Source organism: Dipodomys merriami, unplaced genomic scaffold, assembly GCF_024711535.1.
Source record: "Dipodomys merriami isolate MVZ:Mamm:240054 unplaced genomic scaffold, mDipMer1.0.p SCAF_26, whole genome shotgun sequence".
In the NCBI taxonomy this organism is placed as follows: Eukaryota; Metazoa; Chordata; class Mammalia; order Rodentia; family Heteromyidae; genus Dipodomys; species Dipodomys merriami.
In genome coordinates this window covers 4,659,718-4,677,986 of record NW_027204048.1, presented here as the reverse complement: position 1 = coordinate 4,677,986, position 18,269 = coordinate 4,659,718, and the positions used below count along the sequence as shown (strand labels likewise).

The 18,269-nt window shown below is 51.3% G+C and overlaps 1 protein-coding gene across 8 annotated transcripts in view; it reads right to left on the bottom strand.

Annotated features, from left to right (window-relative positions):
- Positions 1–18,269, bottom strand: part of Gtf2i (general transcription factor IIi) — a 67,138-nt gene that overhangs the window by 8,411 nt on the left and 40,458 nt on the right. For 7 of the 8 annotated variants that reach the window (XM_070035567.1, XM_070035571.1, XM_070035568.1 and 4 more), the window contains 11 exons: positions 14,517–14,627; positions 11,832–11,897; positions 10,373–10,556; positions 8,054–8,112; positions 7,161–7,232; positions 3,882–4,065; positions 3,039–3,097; positions 2,587–2,658; positions 1,582–1,765; positions 1,406–1,464; positions 971–1,045 (listed from right to left, as the gene is read on the bottom strand). In XM_070035567.1, coding sequence (XP_069891668.1) covers positions 971–1,045; positions 1,406–1,464; positions 1,582–1,765; positions 2,587–2,658; positions 3,039–3,097; positions 3,882–4,065; positions 7,161–7,232; positions 8,054–8,112; positions 10,373–10,556; positions 11,832–11,897; positions 14,517–14,627 — 1,125 coding nt within the window. The remainder of the gene's footprint in view (positions 1–970; positions 1,046–1,405; positions 1,465–1,581; positions 1,766–2,586; positions 2,659–3,038; positions 3,098–3,881; positions 4,066–7,160; positions 7,233–8,053; positions 8,113–10,372; positions 10,557–11,831; positions 11,898–14,516; positions 14,628–18,269) is intronic. The other variant, XM_070035573.1, reaches the window with a different exon arrangement.

Genomic DNA, 18,269 nt, shown 5'->3' with positions numbered 1-18,269 from the left:
GCATCCACAAACTACTACTTCCTCGCAGGCCTCCAGTACAGAACCAGTGCCATGCAGGCCACAGTCAGCCATGTCTCCACCTTCCTTAGTGTCTGGGGGCTTTAAGGGAGGCTGTATCTTCTGTGAGGATCGAGGCCCCTCTTTGCTCTTGGGAGCCTGTCACTCATGGCAGCGATGTCTGCGCAAGCACTCTCCAGCCTCAATGGTGGCTGTTACTGGCTCTGAACTCGGTGTACTCAAGATTCACTGCTGGGCCACCCTCCTGCCCAGGCTTCCTCCCCCGCTGCCCATGGACCAATCACTTCAGCGCTACACCTGCTCTGGCCTCTGGCACTGAGGGCACATGAATTCCTGGGACATTGGCAACTGTGTGTGTGTGTGTGTGCGTGCGTGCAAGCGCACGCATATGCTGATCCTGGGGGTTTGAACTCAGGGCCTAGGTGCTGCCCCTAGCTTTTTCACATAAGGCTAGTTCTCTACTGCTTGAGCCATAACCCCATTTCTGGCTTCTTTTTGGTGTTTATATGAAAATAAGAGTCTCATGGATTTGATTTTCTACCCAGGACGACTTTGAACTGTGATCATCAGCTCTGAGTAACTAGGTTTTACAAGTGTGAGCCACCAGCACTGGGCTGCAATCTGTGCTGTTGCTTACTCGTACTAGATAAAGCCCATCTCCCGGCGAGGCTCCAAAGCCTGGACCAGGATCACCCGGCCCTGGCCTGCAGGGCCGTGCTTTCCCACCCAGGTCACACTCAGGCCTTCTCACTTTAGCTGTCTTATTTAGGCTCTGGAATTTATGACCAAGCCAGCCTAGACCTCAATCCTCCTAGGCTGACAGGTGGGCACCCCTGTACCCAGCGTTTACTGAGATGAGGTCCAGAGTACTTTCTGTTTTCTACTAGAAGTGGAGACGGTGTGGCAGGACCGGCCAGCACTGCACCTGGGAGCCGGCGCGGCGCAGGCCTACCTTCCACTGTCACCTCGATCTCAGGAACCTTCGCGTTACTCCCCGGGCTGCGTGGTCTTTTGGGGGACTGCAGTGCTACAAGGTAAGCACAAGGTTACTTGCGTTCACCATACAACTCTCAAGGGGACGCTGTACAAAAGCACATGGTAATATGCATACAGTTTGGCTCTTTTCACAGAAACCTGAAGAATTAAATTGGTAGTGTAATCCTCCACATGAGCATCAAAGCTGTGAAAACAGAGCAGAGGATGGCACACAGGAAATCCTCAATAGAATGTGAAGGAACACACAGAAGGGAGCTGCGTGCCATGAAATGACTCAAGAGGCGCGGACACAGCGGAGGTGGGACACAGGCCCTACAGGGTGGAGGCTGGGAGGAGCAAAGGAAGGCTGATCCGGGGTGGGATGATGCCTGGAGCGGGCCGCAAGGCTTACCTTTAGTGTTTATCTTGGTGGCCATTCCTGGAGGCAGGTAGGACACAACTAGCTCTGGCCTAGGAAAAAAGGAGCACAAGAGCACTGAGTGTAAGGGCGCATCTGACCTGGGCATGCTGGGACACAAGGCTTCCTCCTACTCCACCTCCCATGACTGCTGTGGGCAGGGTGCTTACTTTTTCACCACGAACTTGATTTTGTTGCTCCCACGCACGATCCTCTCTAGGCGTGGGATCCCAAACCAGGTGGGGCTTCGGAAGGGGATCCCTTCTGGCAGGCCCTCCACATATAGGAACTCGGGATTGGACTCAAACACAGGGTACGGCACCTTCACAGCCTCCGTGAGCCCAAGGGCCTGGGCTGCCAGGAAACAGAGGGTGTAAGTTCACACTCAAGCTGTCCACAACCCAGCAGCCGGGCGCAGGACTGAGGCATATACTCTGTGCATCCAGCAGAGCTGGCACCTAGGTACTGCGCAGAGGGGCTGGACACCTCTACCACAGGACAGACAGCTCTGCAGCTGGTAACGCTCTGCTCGGACAAAATGAATTAAGGCCGAGTGTCCTCCAAGAGCCAGCGTGGCTCCACCAGCGCTCACCAGGCCAGTGGCCAGCAGCAGAGGACTGAAGACTCCGGACCACGGACCCAAAAGTCAACCAACACCAGTGACTTAATCAAAGGGCACAAGCTGGAGTGGGGCCATGTCTGTATTGCTAGTAATAGAAACTGAGTCAGGAGAATGAGTCTGAGGCCAGTGTGGGCTACACAGTAAGACCCTGCCTCAACGAACTAGAACCAGTAGGTGAGCAAACCAGCTAGTTAAAACGAGGGAGAGAAAAGAAGGTCCTCCCAGAATTCTGCACTCCTCACTTCTGTGCCTGGGACAAGACTCAGGGCACTGACACCCCCATACCCTCAGGACAGCACTGCAGGAAACTGGTCAGCAAATCCAAGTTCAAACCAATATGCTTTGCAGCACCAACTACATCCCAGTGCCCAGTGTGGACTGGAGACGTGACCCGCTGCCCGTCCCCCCTGCCAGGACACAGAGTGGGAAGGACGAGTCTAAAGGACACAGACTAAAGCCGTGTCTGTGTGAAAGTGCTGTGCAGCTTCTCCAGTGTCGAGACGTGGCCTCTATTTGTCTGGAAACAAAGACATAAGCCCTGGCTTTCACATACCAAATTTCAAGTTAAAGATCTCTTCCACTTGCTTCCGAAGCTTGGTGATTCTCACATTCCAGTCTTCCTTGACTAGAGAGCAAATGTGGAGGAATGAATGCCGCTGCTTATTGGGACCGACCCAAGATCATCCTTAAGCCGGACCCCGCACACAGCCCGTTCCCCATCAGAGCGAGCTGCAACGGCTGGTGGGAAGCACCCAGGAGCCCATGCCTCAGGGAAGGTGAGGCCATCACCAGAGCGGTACTGGCAGAAATGCCAGGTGGGCCACAGGGCAGTGGGCGTGGCGGGCAGCCTTGGTAACTTGTACAGGCCTTGCGATCTCATTTCCCATAGAGGCCTGCCCCAAGCCCCACACAGGACTGGGGAGTGTGGGGATTCCATGGATATAAACATAAAAGACAAGAAACCTTCACACCCGAGGGAAAAGCCCATCTGCTCCTTCCCCTTACCTGGTGTATTTGTTCTTGGTTGAGTAACTTCAGTTGTGCTGTGAGTCAGGAGTTCTGGTCTGTGAAAACATGAATGGGTGAGTTACGGCCTGCACATAGCCACACACAGGGCCACACAGGGTCACTGCTGCAGTGACAGTGGACCGTGTGGACAGTTTGGGTGGGGTTCCACGGACATCACAAGGGTTGTTGATGCTGACCAGTGGAAAGCTGCCACTCCTTCTGAACCCAAACCAGCAACTCACAGGCACGATCCTCCCTGACAAGGGCCCAGCAGCAGCATTCAACCACTGAGCTGAGACAGAGCTCTGCTCCTATGCCCCCCTGACTGCCTGCAAAACATGCCTCAAGAACCTGCCTAGGCTGGGCACAGGTGGCTCCCACCTATAAACCTAGCTATCCAGGATCCAGGTTCAAAGCCCACATGGGCAGGAAAGTCTCTGAGACTTTCCAATTCATTACCAAAACATCCAAAAATCAAGCTGTGACACTCAAGTGGTAGAGCATCAGCCATGAGTGAAAAAGCTAAGGGCAAAATGAAAAAAAACAGCAGCCTGGCCAGCATGCAAATGCAAGGGACAGGAGGGAGTCCACGTGGCCTCCCCCCGCCCCAGTCTCTGCCTGCCATAGGGCACACTGGCAAGCAGGATGGGGAAAGAATAAGGCACACCACACACATGAGAAACACCATGCCAACTGATGGCCCTGGCAGGGGCAGGGGCAGGGCCTGGCACAGCCCTCAGCCAGTCCAAAAGGAAGCCTACATGTGCAGCGACAGGCGCCGCTCTGACCACAGCAAAGCCCGCCGCCAGGAGACGCGGCACTGCAGAAGACAGGGCTTACCTTTTAATCACAAACTTGATCCGGTTGCCGACTTGAATGATCTTCTCCAGCCGGGGGATCCCGTACCAGGAGGGGCTCCGGAAGGGGATGTTCTCAGGGAGCCCCTCCACATACAGGTCGTTCGGATGGGCCTCAAATTTTTGGTAGGGCACTGCCTTGGCCTCGCCGCTGCCCAAGGCCTCCGCTGGGGGAACAATGAGGAGGGGTGGTCACCACACATGTGCGCATGCACACGCAAACACGCATGCGCACGCACACAGATGCACACAACTCATACTCAGCAGACAGAAAGGAGCCAGGAGAGCCAGGAGGCTCAGGGGAGCACAACACACAGGGGCTGCCGGCCAATGCACACAAATGCCGACTGCTAGCTAGTCTTGTCCCTAGCCCAGGCTGGCTGCCACAGTGGAACTCTGCTGCTAACCCTCCTGTAACCTTGGGGCCCCATCAGGCCCCCAATTTCTAAAGGAAACTGCTATCTGCAAAGAACTCATGCGTGAGATCGAAGACAGCAACACACCGCAGCAGCTGGAGCCCACACGTGAGCCTGTGTGCCCCAAACTCCACAAGGAAGCTCCACGGGTGACCACGTGTGGGCAAGCAGGGGAGACGGGGCATCCCAAGCCCACACACACTGAACTGGAAGGACAGAGCTGGGGCTCTGCCTCCGGCACAGGAGGAAACAGAGCACAGGACACTAACAGTTGGTATTTGGGGTTCACTGAACTATTTTCCACTACTTCTGAATATCTATAAAGACTGTAACTAGAAATAAAAATGAGCTGGTGCCAGTGGCTCACACCTACAACCCTAGCTAGCTGGGAGGAAGGAATGAAGATCATCAAGGCCTGGGGTGGGGTGTCCGCAAGGCCCCATCTCAGTCAATGGCTGGAGTAGCCACTATCCCAGCACCTACAAAGCACCTACAGGAAGACAAGGGACCAGGCTGACATGGGCAAAGGGTGAGACTACTTCAGAAACAATTAGAGGGAAGAAAAAAGAAAAGCTGGAGACATATTCAGTAAGTCCCACATCATAACTACACCCAACAGCACCAGGAAGGGCACACGCAGACAGCTGCCCCAGACCTGTGCGGATGCAGGCCTGGCTGCCCCGCCCCGCCCCGCCCCGCCCCGCCCCGCCCCGCCCTCGAGTGCGCACTCACAGCTAATTTCCTTGCTCCCTAGTCTCATTCTCCTTTCACAATGAAGGTGCTGTCACCTTCCTCCTCCTCCCTCTCAGTGGCCATACATGGGGCACAGGCAGTAATCAGCATGTCATGAACCCCAGCTTTCAGAGGAAGCATGCCCAGAAAATCAGAGTGCACGCGGCCAGGGCTGGCCTCACACCTGGAATGAATCGTAAGTCTAGAGATTCTGCTTAATAGGAAAATAAACCTAGCTGGGCACCATTGGTTCATACCTGTAATCCTAGCTACTCAGGAGGCTGAGATCTGAGGATCACAGTTCAATGCCAGCTTGGACAGGAAAGTCTGTGAGACTTTTATCTCCAATAAACCACTAGAAAACTGGAAGTGGCACTGTGGCTCAAGCAGTAGAGCACTAGCCTTGAGCAAAGAGCGCAGGGACAGTGCCCAGGCCCAGAGTTCAAGCCCCACGACTGACCAAAAAAAAAAAAAGAAAGAAAGAAAGAAAGAAAGAAAGAAAGAAAGAAAGAAAGAAAGAAAGAAAGAAAGAAAGAAAGAAAGAAAGAAAGAAAGAAAAAGAAAATAAACCTATTTCTAGCAAGCTTTCCATGAACAACAAACCAACAAGTATTATTGGAAGAGCAAGAGCAGACGATATGGAAGGGGGATGGTGATGTCTCTGGACTGTGCTGGGTCTCGCTCCCAACCACACTATGAGATCTGGCAGTTTCCATAAAGAAGTCTGGCCAGCCTGGATTAACTTCACACCTCACAAAGTGAAGCTTAGGCCCTGCAGTCCAGTAACTACTCAGGAGGCTGACCTCTGAGGATCATGGTCCAAAGCCAGCTCAGGCAGGTTAGTCGGTGAACTAATCACTAAAAAGCTGGAAATGGAGCTGTGGTACAGTGTTAGTCTTGAGCAAAAAAACCTCAGGGACAGCATCCAGGCCCTGGACTGGCACAAGAAGGAAGGAAAGAAAGAGAGAGAGAGAGAGAGAGGGAAAGAGAGAGAGAGAGAGAGAGAGAGAGAGAGAGAGGGAGAGGGAGGGAGGGAGGGAGGGAGGGAGGGAGGGAAATTTTTTAAATTAAAAGAAGAAAGAAGGGATGGTAATGGAGGGGTAACAACACTTGATAGGAAATGTACTCATTATCTTTCTCCTGTAACCGTAACCCTTCTGTACAGAGTCTTTACAATAATATATACATATATTTATAATAAATAGCCGGGCACCGGTGGCTCATGACTGTAATCCTAGCTACTCAGGAGGCTGAGATCTGAGGATTACAGTTTAAAGTCAGCCCAGGGGCTGGGAAGGTGACTCAGTGGTAGAGCGCTTGCCTTGCATGCCTGAGGCCCTGAGTTCGATTGCTCAGCACCACATAAGAAAAAAAAAAAAAAGAAGCCAGAAGTGGCACTGTGGCTCAAGTGGTAGAGCGTTAGCCTTGAGCTGAAGAGCTGAGGGACAGCACCCAGGCCCAGAGCTCAGGCCCCACGACCAGAACCAAAAAAAAAAAAAAGCCCAGTGGGGCTGGGAAGGTGGCTCGGGCTCAGTGGAAGAGCGCTTGCCTTGCATGCATGAGGCCCTGGGTTTGATTCCTCAGCACCACATAAGCAAAAAAGAAAAAAAGCCAGAAGTGGCACTGTAGTTCAAGTGGTAGAGTGCTAGCCTTGAGCTGAAGAGCTGAGGGACAGTGCCCAGGCCTAGAGTTCAGGCCCCACGACCGGAACCAAAATAAATAAATAAATAAAAATAAAAATTAAAAATAAATAAATAAATATCCTGATGCTAGAATAATATAGAATAGACAAAATTTTAAATAAAATAAAGTCAGCCCAGGCAGGAAAGTACGCAAGACTCTTATCTCCAATAAACCACTCAGAAAACTGGAAGTGGCGCTCTGGCTCAAGAGGTCAAGCGCTAGCCTTGAGTTGAAGAGCTGAGGGACAGCGCCAGACCCAGAGTTCAAACCCCATGACCAACAAGAAAGCAGGGAAGCAAGGAAGCAAGGAAGCAAGGAAGCAGGAAGGAAGGGAGGAAGGGAGGGAGGGAGGGAGGGAGGGAGGGAGGGCAAAGATAAGTGAATGTGAGGGATGTGTGTTTGGTAGGAAGCAGTGTCAGTCACGGACTCACCAAACTTCTTGCAGAACAGCTGGTCCACCATCTTGCGCAACTTGGTGATTCTGGCGTACCACTCCTCCTTGACTGTGGGACATAGGCTCTGCTCAGAGGCGCTGGCAACGCTGCCAGGCGCACAAGCCCTGCGAGCGTTCACCTCACAGCTCAGGGCACTCTGCAAACACCCCACACTGGGCTCCACAGTAAATAAGGTCGGGAAATAAACTGTTTACTCAAGGGCAGAACATTTCTGCCATGAAAAGTGGGGGGACAGGTTTGGGGTGCTTCCTCCACCCCCATATTATGCTAGAGCAAATACACAAAACACATCATGTCTGTATTTCATTCAAAGGCATGGGATGAGCTCATTATTCTAGTCCAGGCTTCATGATCTAAAAAGCATAATGCTATCTCCTACTCAGGAGGCTGGGACCTGAGGAATGAAGTTTGAAGCCAGCCAGGGCAGAAAAAATCCCTGACACTCTTATCTCCAACTAACCACTAGAAAACTAGAACTAGAGCTGTGGCTCAAATGGTAGAGTGCTAGTCTTTAGCAAAAAAGCTCAGCAACAGTGCTCAGGTCCTGAGTTCAAGCCACAGGACTGGGGGTGGGAACCTAAATAAACCTTTGTCATGTGCTAGATACACTGCATACTAAAGAATGGAGACAGATAATGAGCTGGCACATGCATTCTGGCAGGTAACACATTTTCTATCCAAAAAGGGCAGAGCTTCCCTCACTCTCAAAGAGCTAACAGGCAGCCGAGGTTCCTCACAGACTGAATAGCGCTGAGAACCCGTGGCCCACACACAGCCAGGGTGGCCAGGAGGGGAGATCCTTCCACACACACGGGCAGCTCCAGGAGACCTGTGTGCTGAAGCACCAAAGGCGCCAGGCTGACACGTACCTCCCGACGCAGGCTTGTCCAGCTGCAGGTCTTCCCGAGTTGAGTTGAGCAGCTCATGTCTGAAAGCAGAAGCAGGCAGTGAGCACACGGCCAAGGCCATCCTGGTTCCGGGCACGGAGCGCCCACTCCCCAAGTAGCACAGAGGCTAAGCACAAGGCCTCCACTGCTCTCACAGCCATGCTGCCCGAGGCCTGCAGTCTCCCCTGTCGCACCCCAAACTAACCTCCTCCACGCATCCACCAACACATTAAAGACACATCAAAGACACGAACCTGTAGGGTCATCTGTGTTTTCTCTAAATGCCAGTTTTTAATTCACTGCAGATTTGTTTTTTGGGGGGGGGGGGTGGCTGTGGGACTTGAACTCTGGGCCTAGGTGCTGTCCCTGAGCTCTTCAGCTCAAGGATCTACCACTATGAACTGGGATCCTCAGAGCTCAGCCTCCTGATAGCTAGGATCATAGGTGTGAGCTACCAGCACCCAGCTCACTGCAGATCTGTATGTGTGTGCGTCAGTACTAGGACTTGAAGTCAGGACCTGGACACTGTCCTTTTGCCTTTTTTTTTTTTTTTTTTTGCTGAAGGCTAGCACTCTACCACTTAAGCCACAGCTCCACTTCTGGCTTTTTGGTGGTTAATTGGAGATGAGTCTTACAGACTTTCCTGTCTGTACTGGCTTCAAACCGAGATACTCAGATCTCAGCCTCCAGAGTAGTTAGAGTGTGTGTGTGTGTGTGTGTGTCACAGGCCACCAGCTGCAAGAGCTGGCAACTGCATTATATCACAAATGAGAAAACAAGCTCCCAAGGGCAACACACTGGGGCGCGGCAAACTAATCAGATCTCAGCCTCCAGAGTAGCATGCGTGCGTGCGTGCGTGCGTGCGTGTGTGTGCGCGCGCGCATGTGTGTGTGTGTGTAGCTCCCAAGGGCATCACACTGGGGCGGCGGGGAGGGGGGGGGTTGAGGCTTTCAGAAGCTGCAGCTTCTCTCCACGGGGTGCCTGTGTGCAGCGGTGGCCGCCTCACTGGGGTGACTATGGCCACTCAGCCCCACACAATGGACAACATCAAAGGCGCAGGCTGTACATTTCAACAAGACCTCAGCCCATCTTTGGGCTTCTCCACGGCCATGTCCTGGACTTTTGTGCTGCAAACAGGCAGCTACACTCTGCTCCCTGGTCTGGAACTGGGTGCCAAGTACGCACTGAAATGGGAGTGGAGGCGGAGCCACAGCAGCAGTTCCCGCCCTCCTCTTCTTCTCATCCCCACCAGGGCCCTGATGAGTAGGAGTCCTTTTGTGGCGGTGCAGTGGCTTGGGCCTGTAGTGACAGCTACTGGAGCACTGGCAGCCGCAGCCAGCCCACAGGAACATCCTTGTGAATCCATCTCTTATTAACTAGCAAGCAGCCAGTGGCCCGCATGGAAGAGCCAGCGAGAGCTGGCTGAAGCCCCAGCGGGAAGTGCTGCATTCCCGCCGAACACCTCACCGTGGCCTCCACAAAAGGAAGCGGCAGCACTCAGGACCCCACACAGCTCGCCGGAGTCCCCTGACCCCCACATCATGCTCTGCCTTCACTTTTACAACCACACACACAAATATGCTTTCAAAGTTTTACACCTACCCACACGCCACTGCCTTCAGCACACAGCAGCAAGGGAAATGATGGGCCGGGACGGCCCACCTGGTGCTCAAGTTCTGACTCAACAATCCTCCACAAAATACAAAAATGCTAGAAGAAAATGTGTAATAAATTGTCAACTAAAAAAAAAAATTAAAGCCGGGTGCCAGTGGCTTACGCCTGTAATCCTAGCTACTCAGGAGGCTGAGATCTGAGGATCATGGTTCAAAGTCAGCCCAGGCAGGAAACTCCGTGAGACTCTTATCTCCAATACAAACCACTAGAAAACTGGAAATGGTGCTGTGGCTCAAGCAGTAGAGCGCTCGCCTTGAGCTGAAGAGCGCAGGGGACAGCGCCCAGGCCCAGTTAGCCACACGACCAAAAAAAATTAAAATAAAAAAATAAAATAAAAGCCCAGCACCAGTGGCTCATGCCTATAATCCTAGCTACTCGGGAGGCTGAGATCTGAGGATCTGTTCACAGCCAGGCAGGGCAAAAAAGTCCTTGAGAGTCTTATCTCAAAAAAATTGGAAGTGGAGCTGTGGCTCAAAGTGGTAGAGCACTAGGCTTTGAGCACAAAAGTTCAAGGACAATGACAATGCCCAAGTCCTAGGACTGGCATGGAGGAAGGGAGGGAAGAGGAAAAGGAGGGAAGGCAGGCAGGCAAGCATAAGAACAAAGCTAAGAGCTGGAAAGGCTTACTTTTTGATCACGAAACGAATCCTCTCCTTTGCGAGCAGGATCCTCTCGAGGCGGGGGATCCCGTATGTGGACGGCCTTCTGAAAGGAATCCCCTCAGGAAGGCCTTCTACATAAAGGTCTTCAACGTGGGACTGGAAAAGAGGGTATGGAATCGTCACAGGACCTTTGGCTTTTATAGCTTGAGCTTGAAGGATAAAAAGAGAAAGAAAGAGATCATCATTAAAAGGCAGGCCAGGGAAAGAATGATAACCCAACATGCACCACTCTTTGCTGTGTGACTTTTATCTCTATTCCTGTAGCTATGGTAACGAGATAAACCAGGACAAGCATCCTGAGAGCCAGGGAGCCAGCACTGGTTCAGCCAGGCCTGAGTGAGACAGGTCAGGTTCCCACAATCCTGCATGTTGATAGCCGTGAAGAATGCCCAGCACAGCAGTAGTGCCCGAAGCTGGACAAGGAAAGGCCTGAGTCAGCTACAGAGCCTGCTTGGTCTGCCCACGCCCAGAGGCCACATATAAGCGGCTATGTCAGAGGCTTCTTTTCTTTTCTTCTTCTTTTTTTTTTTTTTTTATTGTGAGAATACCGTACAGAGGAGTTACAATTACATGGGCAAGATAACGAGTACATTTCTTATCAAGCATTGTTGCCTCCTCTTTGTTTCCCCTTCCCATCCCATCTCATACACCCCCCTCCCCTGATCCGATCCTCCCCCCACCCCCCACCGAAGTTGTAAAGTTCGTTTTTCGACATAACGACTTGTACATCTCATTGTTGCAATGGGTCCACCTGTATCCCTAGTTAAACGATTTGTTTTTGCCCTTCCCCTCCACAAATTATACTGACATCAAATACAGTGAAAACATGGGTTATACCATGGGGGAGGGACATACAAAGCAACAAAGAAATCATCTTATAAATACATTAGAAACAATTGCATGAAAGGAAAAAAAAAACAAAAAAAAACATTTGAATACTTATCTTGGGGTTCATTCCCCTACCATCAACTTATCTGACCTTTTCTGCTTGACTCAGACATATACTAGTTATTGCAAATAAGGGAAACCATGGGACCTATGCTTCTTTGGGCCTGGCCGAAGCTTCTTTTCTTACTGTCATTTATATAATGTTTACTTTGGGACACATGAGCCACCAGCTAGGAACCATGGGCACCTCCACCACATCAACTCACTTGGGGGGGAGGTGGTCAGGCCTCTGTGTCCAGGGCCTGGTGCACCCTTGCATGGGACACAACAGGTTCCACAGAATTACACAGAACTTTTCCTCAGAACTGTGGCACTGCAGAAACTCCAGGTTGCCCGTGCTCAGAGTGATGTGGAGGCATGGCACATTCCCTGGCAGGTGAGCGCTGAGCCCACAGGACCCTCAGCCATGAGCAGCAATCCCACTGTCAAATGCTCATAACAGACACGACACGATCCCTGCACTTATTTATACATACCATATTTTCTCTCAAACAACTCTTCAACTTGTTTACGTAGGTCAGTAATTCGGGCATTCCATTTCTCTGAAAATTGACAAAAAAGTTAATTCTTAATAACCAAGGATGGAATGACCTTTAGGCAGCCTGCACTGGACATCCAGACCCACAGCCCTCGGCAGTGCCCCTCCTAGTGTTTCCATGTCTCATGGGCCACTGGAGTCCAGCACATTCACACAACTGCCTCTTTCTAGTTAATTTCTGAAACCTCAGGCAAAAACAAAAAACAAAGATGCCGACAAATTATGCAAAGTTGTGGCACAAAAAGAGCGAGGGAGCCAGGCGTCAGTGGCTCACACCTGTAAACCCAGCTACTCAGGAGGCTGAGATCTGAGGATCACGGTTCAAAGCCAGTCTAGGCAGGAAAGTCCATGAGACTCTTATCTCTAATAAACCACTCAGAAAACTGGAAGTGCTACTGTGGTTCAAGTGGTAGAGTGCTAGCCTTGATTTGAAGGGCTGAGGGTCAGAGCCCAGGCCCAGAGTTCAAGCTCCACAATTGACAAAAAAAAAAAAAAAAAAAAAAAAAAAGGAAGAGAAGCCACCAAGGTCTTCAGGAGCCTCTGCAGCCTGGTTCAGGTGTAGAAATGAACTCAGACTACACAGCCTGCACGTCCATGGTGTCGTGTCCACATACTGGCACTGGGGCCAGGTGGAAGGGCTGCATGAAGCCCTGGGCTGGGTGCCTCTGTCTTGTCTATTAGTATTTCCTGGAGTTATGTGCTTTTTGACTATCGTGACCAGCTGCCCTGTGAGGAATGAATGAATGATGACTGCCAGGTGTGCTGCTCATGACCGACCAGCCAGTCAGCATAGGGAGACAAAGCCTTATATTAAAGGAGTTAAAAGAACAACAATGTAACTACCATGTGTGCTGCTTGTTAGAAAGAGAAATCATTTATTTATTTATTTATTTATTTATTTATTTATTTATTTATTTTTGGTCCGATCGTGGGGCCTGGACGCTGTCCCTCAGCTCTTCAGCTCAAGGCTAGCACTCTACCACTTGAGCCATAGTGCCACTTCCAGCTTTTTTTTTTCTGCTTATGTGGTGCTGAGGAATCGAACCCAGGGCCTCGTGCATGCAAGGCAAGCACTCTACCACTGAGCCACCTTCCCAGCCCGAAATCTTTTATTTTTTTGGTTGGTCATAGGGCTTGAACTCTGGGCCTGAGCACTGTCCATGAGCTCTACAGCTCAAGACAAGTACTTATCCATTTGCACCACAACACCACTTCTGGTTTTCTGGTGGTTAATTGAGCTAAGAGTCTTATGGAGCTGGGCGCTGGTGGCTCATGCCTGTAATCCTAACGACTCAGGAGGCTGAGATCTGAGGATCGAGATTCAAAGCCAGCCCAGGCAGAAAACTCCATGAGACTCTTTTTTTTTTTTTTTTTTTCTGGTCGTGGGGCCTGAACTCTGGGCCTGGACACTGTCCTTCAGCTATTCAGCTCAAGGCTAGCGCTCTACCACTTGCGCCTCAGTCCCACTTCTGGCTTTTTCTGCTTATGTGGTGCTAAGGAATCGAACCCAGGGCCTCACGTATGCAAGGCAAGCACTCTACCACTGAGCCACCTTCTCAGACCCTCCGTGAGACTCTTATCTCCAACAAACCACTAGAAAACCAGAGGTGGTGCTGTGGCTCAAGCGGTAGAGTGCTCACTTTGAGCTGAAGAGCGCAGGGACAGCGCCCAAGCCCAGAGTTCAAGCCACAGGACCAAAAAAAAAAAAAAAAAAAAAAAAAGTCATGGTTTTCCTGCCCAGGTTGGCTTTGAACTGTGATCCTCAGATCTCAGCCTCCTGAGTAGCTGGGATTACAGGTGTGAGCACTGGTGCCCAGCTGTAGAAAGAGAAATCTTTATGGATAGAAAGAAAAGGGCAAGGCCCCTTCTGAGTGGGAAGTCTCCATGGACTTCCTCAGCCTCCTCCAGCTGTATCTGCATCCACCCAGCCAGCTGTGATGAAAAAAAATGTAAACCTTCGAAATAGGTCCCTGTCTAACCTTGGTAATCAGTTACAGTTAGAATGGGTCCTCACTCCCTGATGAGGAAGAGGGGTAGTCTAGATTGGCCTAAGAACCTAGCTGCCTGCCCTGTTTTCAGGCTGGAGGAACGACATTGCACCCCTTTGTACAAAAGGAAATCTCCCACGTCTCCAGTGCATTTCTATCCACAGCCAGCAGTGACCAGAGCAAAAATGAAAAGCCAACATAGCAAACTGTTCTTTTGTTTTTGTTTTTGTTTTTGATTGGCCATGGGGCTTGAACTCTGGGCTGCTATCCCTGAGCTCTTCAGCTCAAGACAAGAGCTCTACCGCTAGAGCTGCAGTGCCACTTCTGGTTTTCTGTTTTTTTATTGGAGATAAGAGTCTCATGGACTTTCCTGCCCAGGCTGGCTTTGAACCATGATCCTCAGATTTCAGCCTCCTGAGTAACTAGGATTACAAGCATGAGCCACCAGCGCCCAGCCAAACCACTTTTATATACAGATAACGGAAAAGGCTAAGAGAAAGAAGTGATCAGTGTGTGCTTGTGCTGTTAACACCAGATGACAGCAATGTGTGGGCTCTGTCACAGCCCAGCCCCGGTCCACAGCACCCTCTGGGCATGGGCAGCAGGGTGGCCGGCAGCCAAGTGGGAGGACTTACCAAAGTTGAACTCGCGCACCTTCCGCTTGCCAGCATTGATCGGCTCAGCCACAGGCGGCGGCGGCGGCTCACTGCTCTTTGGTCTCTTGGTGGGTGGGGAATAGTCGTCATCTTAAGAAAGGAAAATGTCATTACTGGGGGACCAGCTGAGAGGGCGACAGCCACTGCCGGTTCCATGCTTAGCACGGAAGACTTTCAGTGCCATTCTCACCACCTGCCACTGTCACAGCGTGAGGCGTACCTGCGCCCATTACCTGAGCTGCCACACACTACCTCCTCAGCTCCCAGTAACTGCTTACAATCTCACTCTAGTTTTCCCAGAACATGTTTTACTGGAGCTAGCCACTCCAAATGGCACCACAATATCACAAAGCTGGAGGTGGACCCCAGGCAGTGCGCATGCTCAGCAATGCTCCTGCTGAGCTGCATCACCAGCCTTGTGGGGGACTTTTCTGAGACAGGTTCTTACTAAGTAGCCTAAGATGACCTGGAACTCCCAATCCCCCGCCCTCCTCCTTCTGAGTGCCGGGATCACAGGCACTCACCACCACATCTAGTTTTTCATATACATTGAACACTACAAAATCTACAGGATGAAAGAAACAGGGCTTCATGGTGTACACAGCAAATGCATGCATCCCAGAAGCCCGGCCCCCAGAAGCCCCCTGCACAGAAGTGACTCCTCTGTGGACAGGTTGGCATCCCTGCAAACACCATATAGCAGGTCAGAGAATGTGACACACACCCACAAAACGTGGCTGTGGCCTCTTCCCCTAGGCCTGGGGTGACTCTCCAAAGACTGTGCCCTCAAACTCCAGTCACGGAGGACACGCAAAGCTGCCACTCTTCAGTGTCTAGACCAGTCACACTTAGTCGAGAACACAAAGACGCAGTATACAAATGCATCTTATGAAGGCAACCTCATCAACCAGAAACAGAAAAAAGTATGAACAGTCTGTAAAACAACAATTCAACAAAATTACAAAATATTAAAAACACAGTTGAAATCCAGGCTTGGTAGCACATGCCTGTAACCCCAGCTTCCTGGGAGGGAGAGAGAAGGACTGGACCCTCTCTAAGAAACATTTGCAAACACAAAGCCAGGGATAAGGCTCAAACATCCATCAAAATGGGCCCTGGGACCCATGCCCCTGCAAATGAAACAGTGCATACTAACACCACATGGCTGACGACACTTTCTTTTGTTGGCAATTAATGAAATCCCTCCAACAACTATAAAGACTGTTTTATCTGCAATAAAATATTGCATATCCTATTAAGAAGTTGGCCCATTTGCTAATCTTCTGGTGTTTCAAGTCATATGGACTTGGAATGCAGACATCAAGAACAGTTGTGGACTTATCTAGACTTCAGTTCTTTCCTCTACTTACTCTTTGTTGGGGGGAAAATGGTTTTGCAAACAAAAAAGCATGCTGCCTCCAAAGCAGGCCCATGTCCTCCCAGGGGACCGGGGTGACTTCCTAATGGCTCCGTGCCCCTCCAAGCATCCGCCAAGTGCTGGGCCTTTGTGTAAATGTTCCAAATCCAACCAGATCCAATCACAAACTCCACTAAAACAAGCTTTCAACTTTTTTTTTTGGTGCTAGTACTAGGGCTTGAACTCAGGGCCTACGCCAAAGTCTGGCACTCTACCACTTACGACACTGCTCTACTTCCTGCATGTTGGTGGTGAGTTGGAGGTAAAAGAATCTCAACATTTCCTACCTGGGTTGGTTTTGAACCTCATTCCTCCTGATTACAGACACGAGCCACCAGTGCCTGGCTAAAACTCTATGAATATGCAAAAACTGGCTGAACTACCCAGTGGTTATGCCAAATGTCCAAAGAGAAGCCCTGTCCCCATCCAAAAGCTGGACAACCAGTGTCCGCCTTGACAGACACACACACTCAGTCAGCACACAGCTTCCGAGCCAAACTTGTTTCCTAACACACGCACGCACACACGCACGCGCGCGCATTTGGTCAGCATGACAGGATGTCAGGTGCCCACCACCAAGCCATACCTCCGGCCCCAAATCAGTAACACTGCAACATGATCTGAGATTACTGAAGGCTTTACAGAGGGGGAGAGAAATGAGAACCACTGTGCTTGGATCACTGACAGTTCCAAGGAGTGGTTCGATATCACTGGCTACTTAAGGATTTAACTCAGATCATATAAACTTCACAGCCATCAGAGCCACAATGGAAGACGACGAGCCAGGGCTCGGGACCCCAGCCTGCTCAGGGGCACAGGAAAAACAGGTCATACCAAAGCTATTACTGCACAAGAGAGGACACTGTTTAAACAGCAGCAAGTGGCCAGGCTGAGGGCCTCATCTTTGAACGCCCCAGAACCACGAGGGGCTGCCTGCTGCCACACCACACACGGTGGGAGAGGTGCCCTCGTTGGGGTCCTGGGGAATGGCACCACTGGCTACTCCCCAGCACTTCAGCAGGGGCTGTCTCTGGTTTCCTCAGTGCCCAGGCCTGTGGGCTGGTGATCGCGGGTCTAGCTGCAGGTTTAGTCACACACACAATGGTACACGCGGGGCCCTAAGCACGTCTTTACCACACAGACACCCATCACGGTCAGTCACGACAACCATGGTATGGTGACACAATATCTTCCAAACGGTCAGGTGCCTGTGTGTGCAGTGCGGTGAGTGCATGCCGGGGTGTGCGTGAAGCGGCCACCAGAAACCACGCACAGGGACACACCTGGAACCTCAGCACCAAGATCTCAGGAGCCCCATGAGCTCCAGCGACACGCACGATGAAAACACACGCAGACACATAGCTGCACCTGTCAATTATGACAGAGAACATCAAGATGACCGAGGAAGATGAAAAATTAGTAAGAAAATCAAAGTCCTATGTGAGCAGGACAGGAGATACACCTCACACCGATGTGCATGCCCACAGTGCTCCAGCGCGGCACTGCCCTGGCGCCTGGCACACAACCAAGCAACTAGGAAGCACCTCTCCAAGCCACCCGTGGCCCCCTGGCAGCAATGGCGGATTTCTGGGCCAACACAGGAGATGGCACATGTGTGGGCAGACTGCAGGGAGCTGGACCTGAGCTCCAGGTCTGTCTGCCCTCTCCTCCATAAACCCCTGGAGGGCATGGAGGAAGACAGAGGCACCGTTCACAACCCCTCCTCAGACATCGGGGCGCCCTCCATAACTCCTCCTTACTCCTGGAGCTTTCTCACCCAACTTTGCACACCCGTGTTTCTCCAACACTCCTAAATTCCCTTTTCTAAGAGTAGAGAATGCAGAGCAACCTTTCAGGAAGAAGCCACCACAGCAGAGCGACGCGGTCCCCAGCCTCACCCATCCCTCTGCCCTGCACTTCCCGCCAGGAACTCGGGACCCTTTCTTTCTTAGCCATCGACATCTCTTCGAAAGCCTCAAAAGCAAGCAATGCCAGCCCAGGGCCAGCCGGGGCTATAGCAACACCTTGTTGCCAGCCCTTTTTTTCTCTTTGACAATACTGGGGATTAGACTCAAGGCTTCAGGTTCCGAGCCAAGTCCTGCCACACTTTCTGTTCCTGTCCATCCCTGATGTTTACTGGAGACAGGGCCTTGCTATGCAGCCCAGGCTGGCCTCTTATCTCAAGACCTCCCCTCAGCCCCCGGTGCTGGGGCCCGGATGACAGAATTGCACCACCACACCCAGCTTAGTCACCTATCTTTCCTCTCAGAAAGGACAAGTCCTGCAAGTTATATTTTGCTTGCGCTCTTACAACG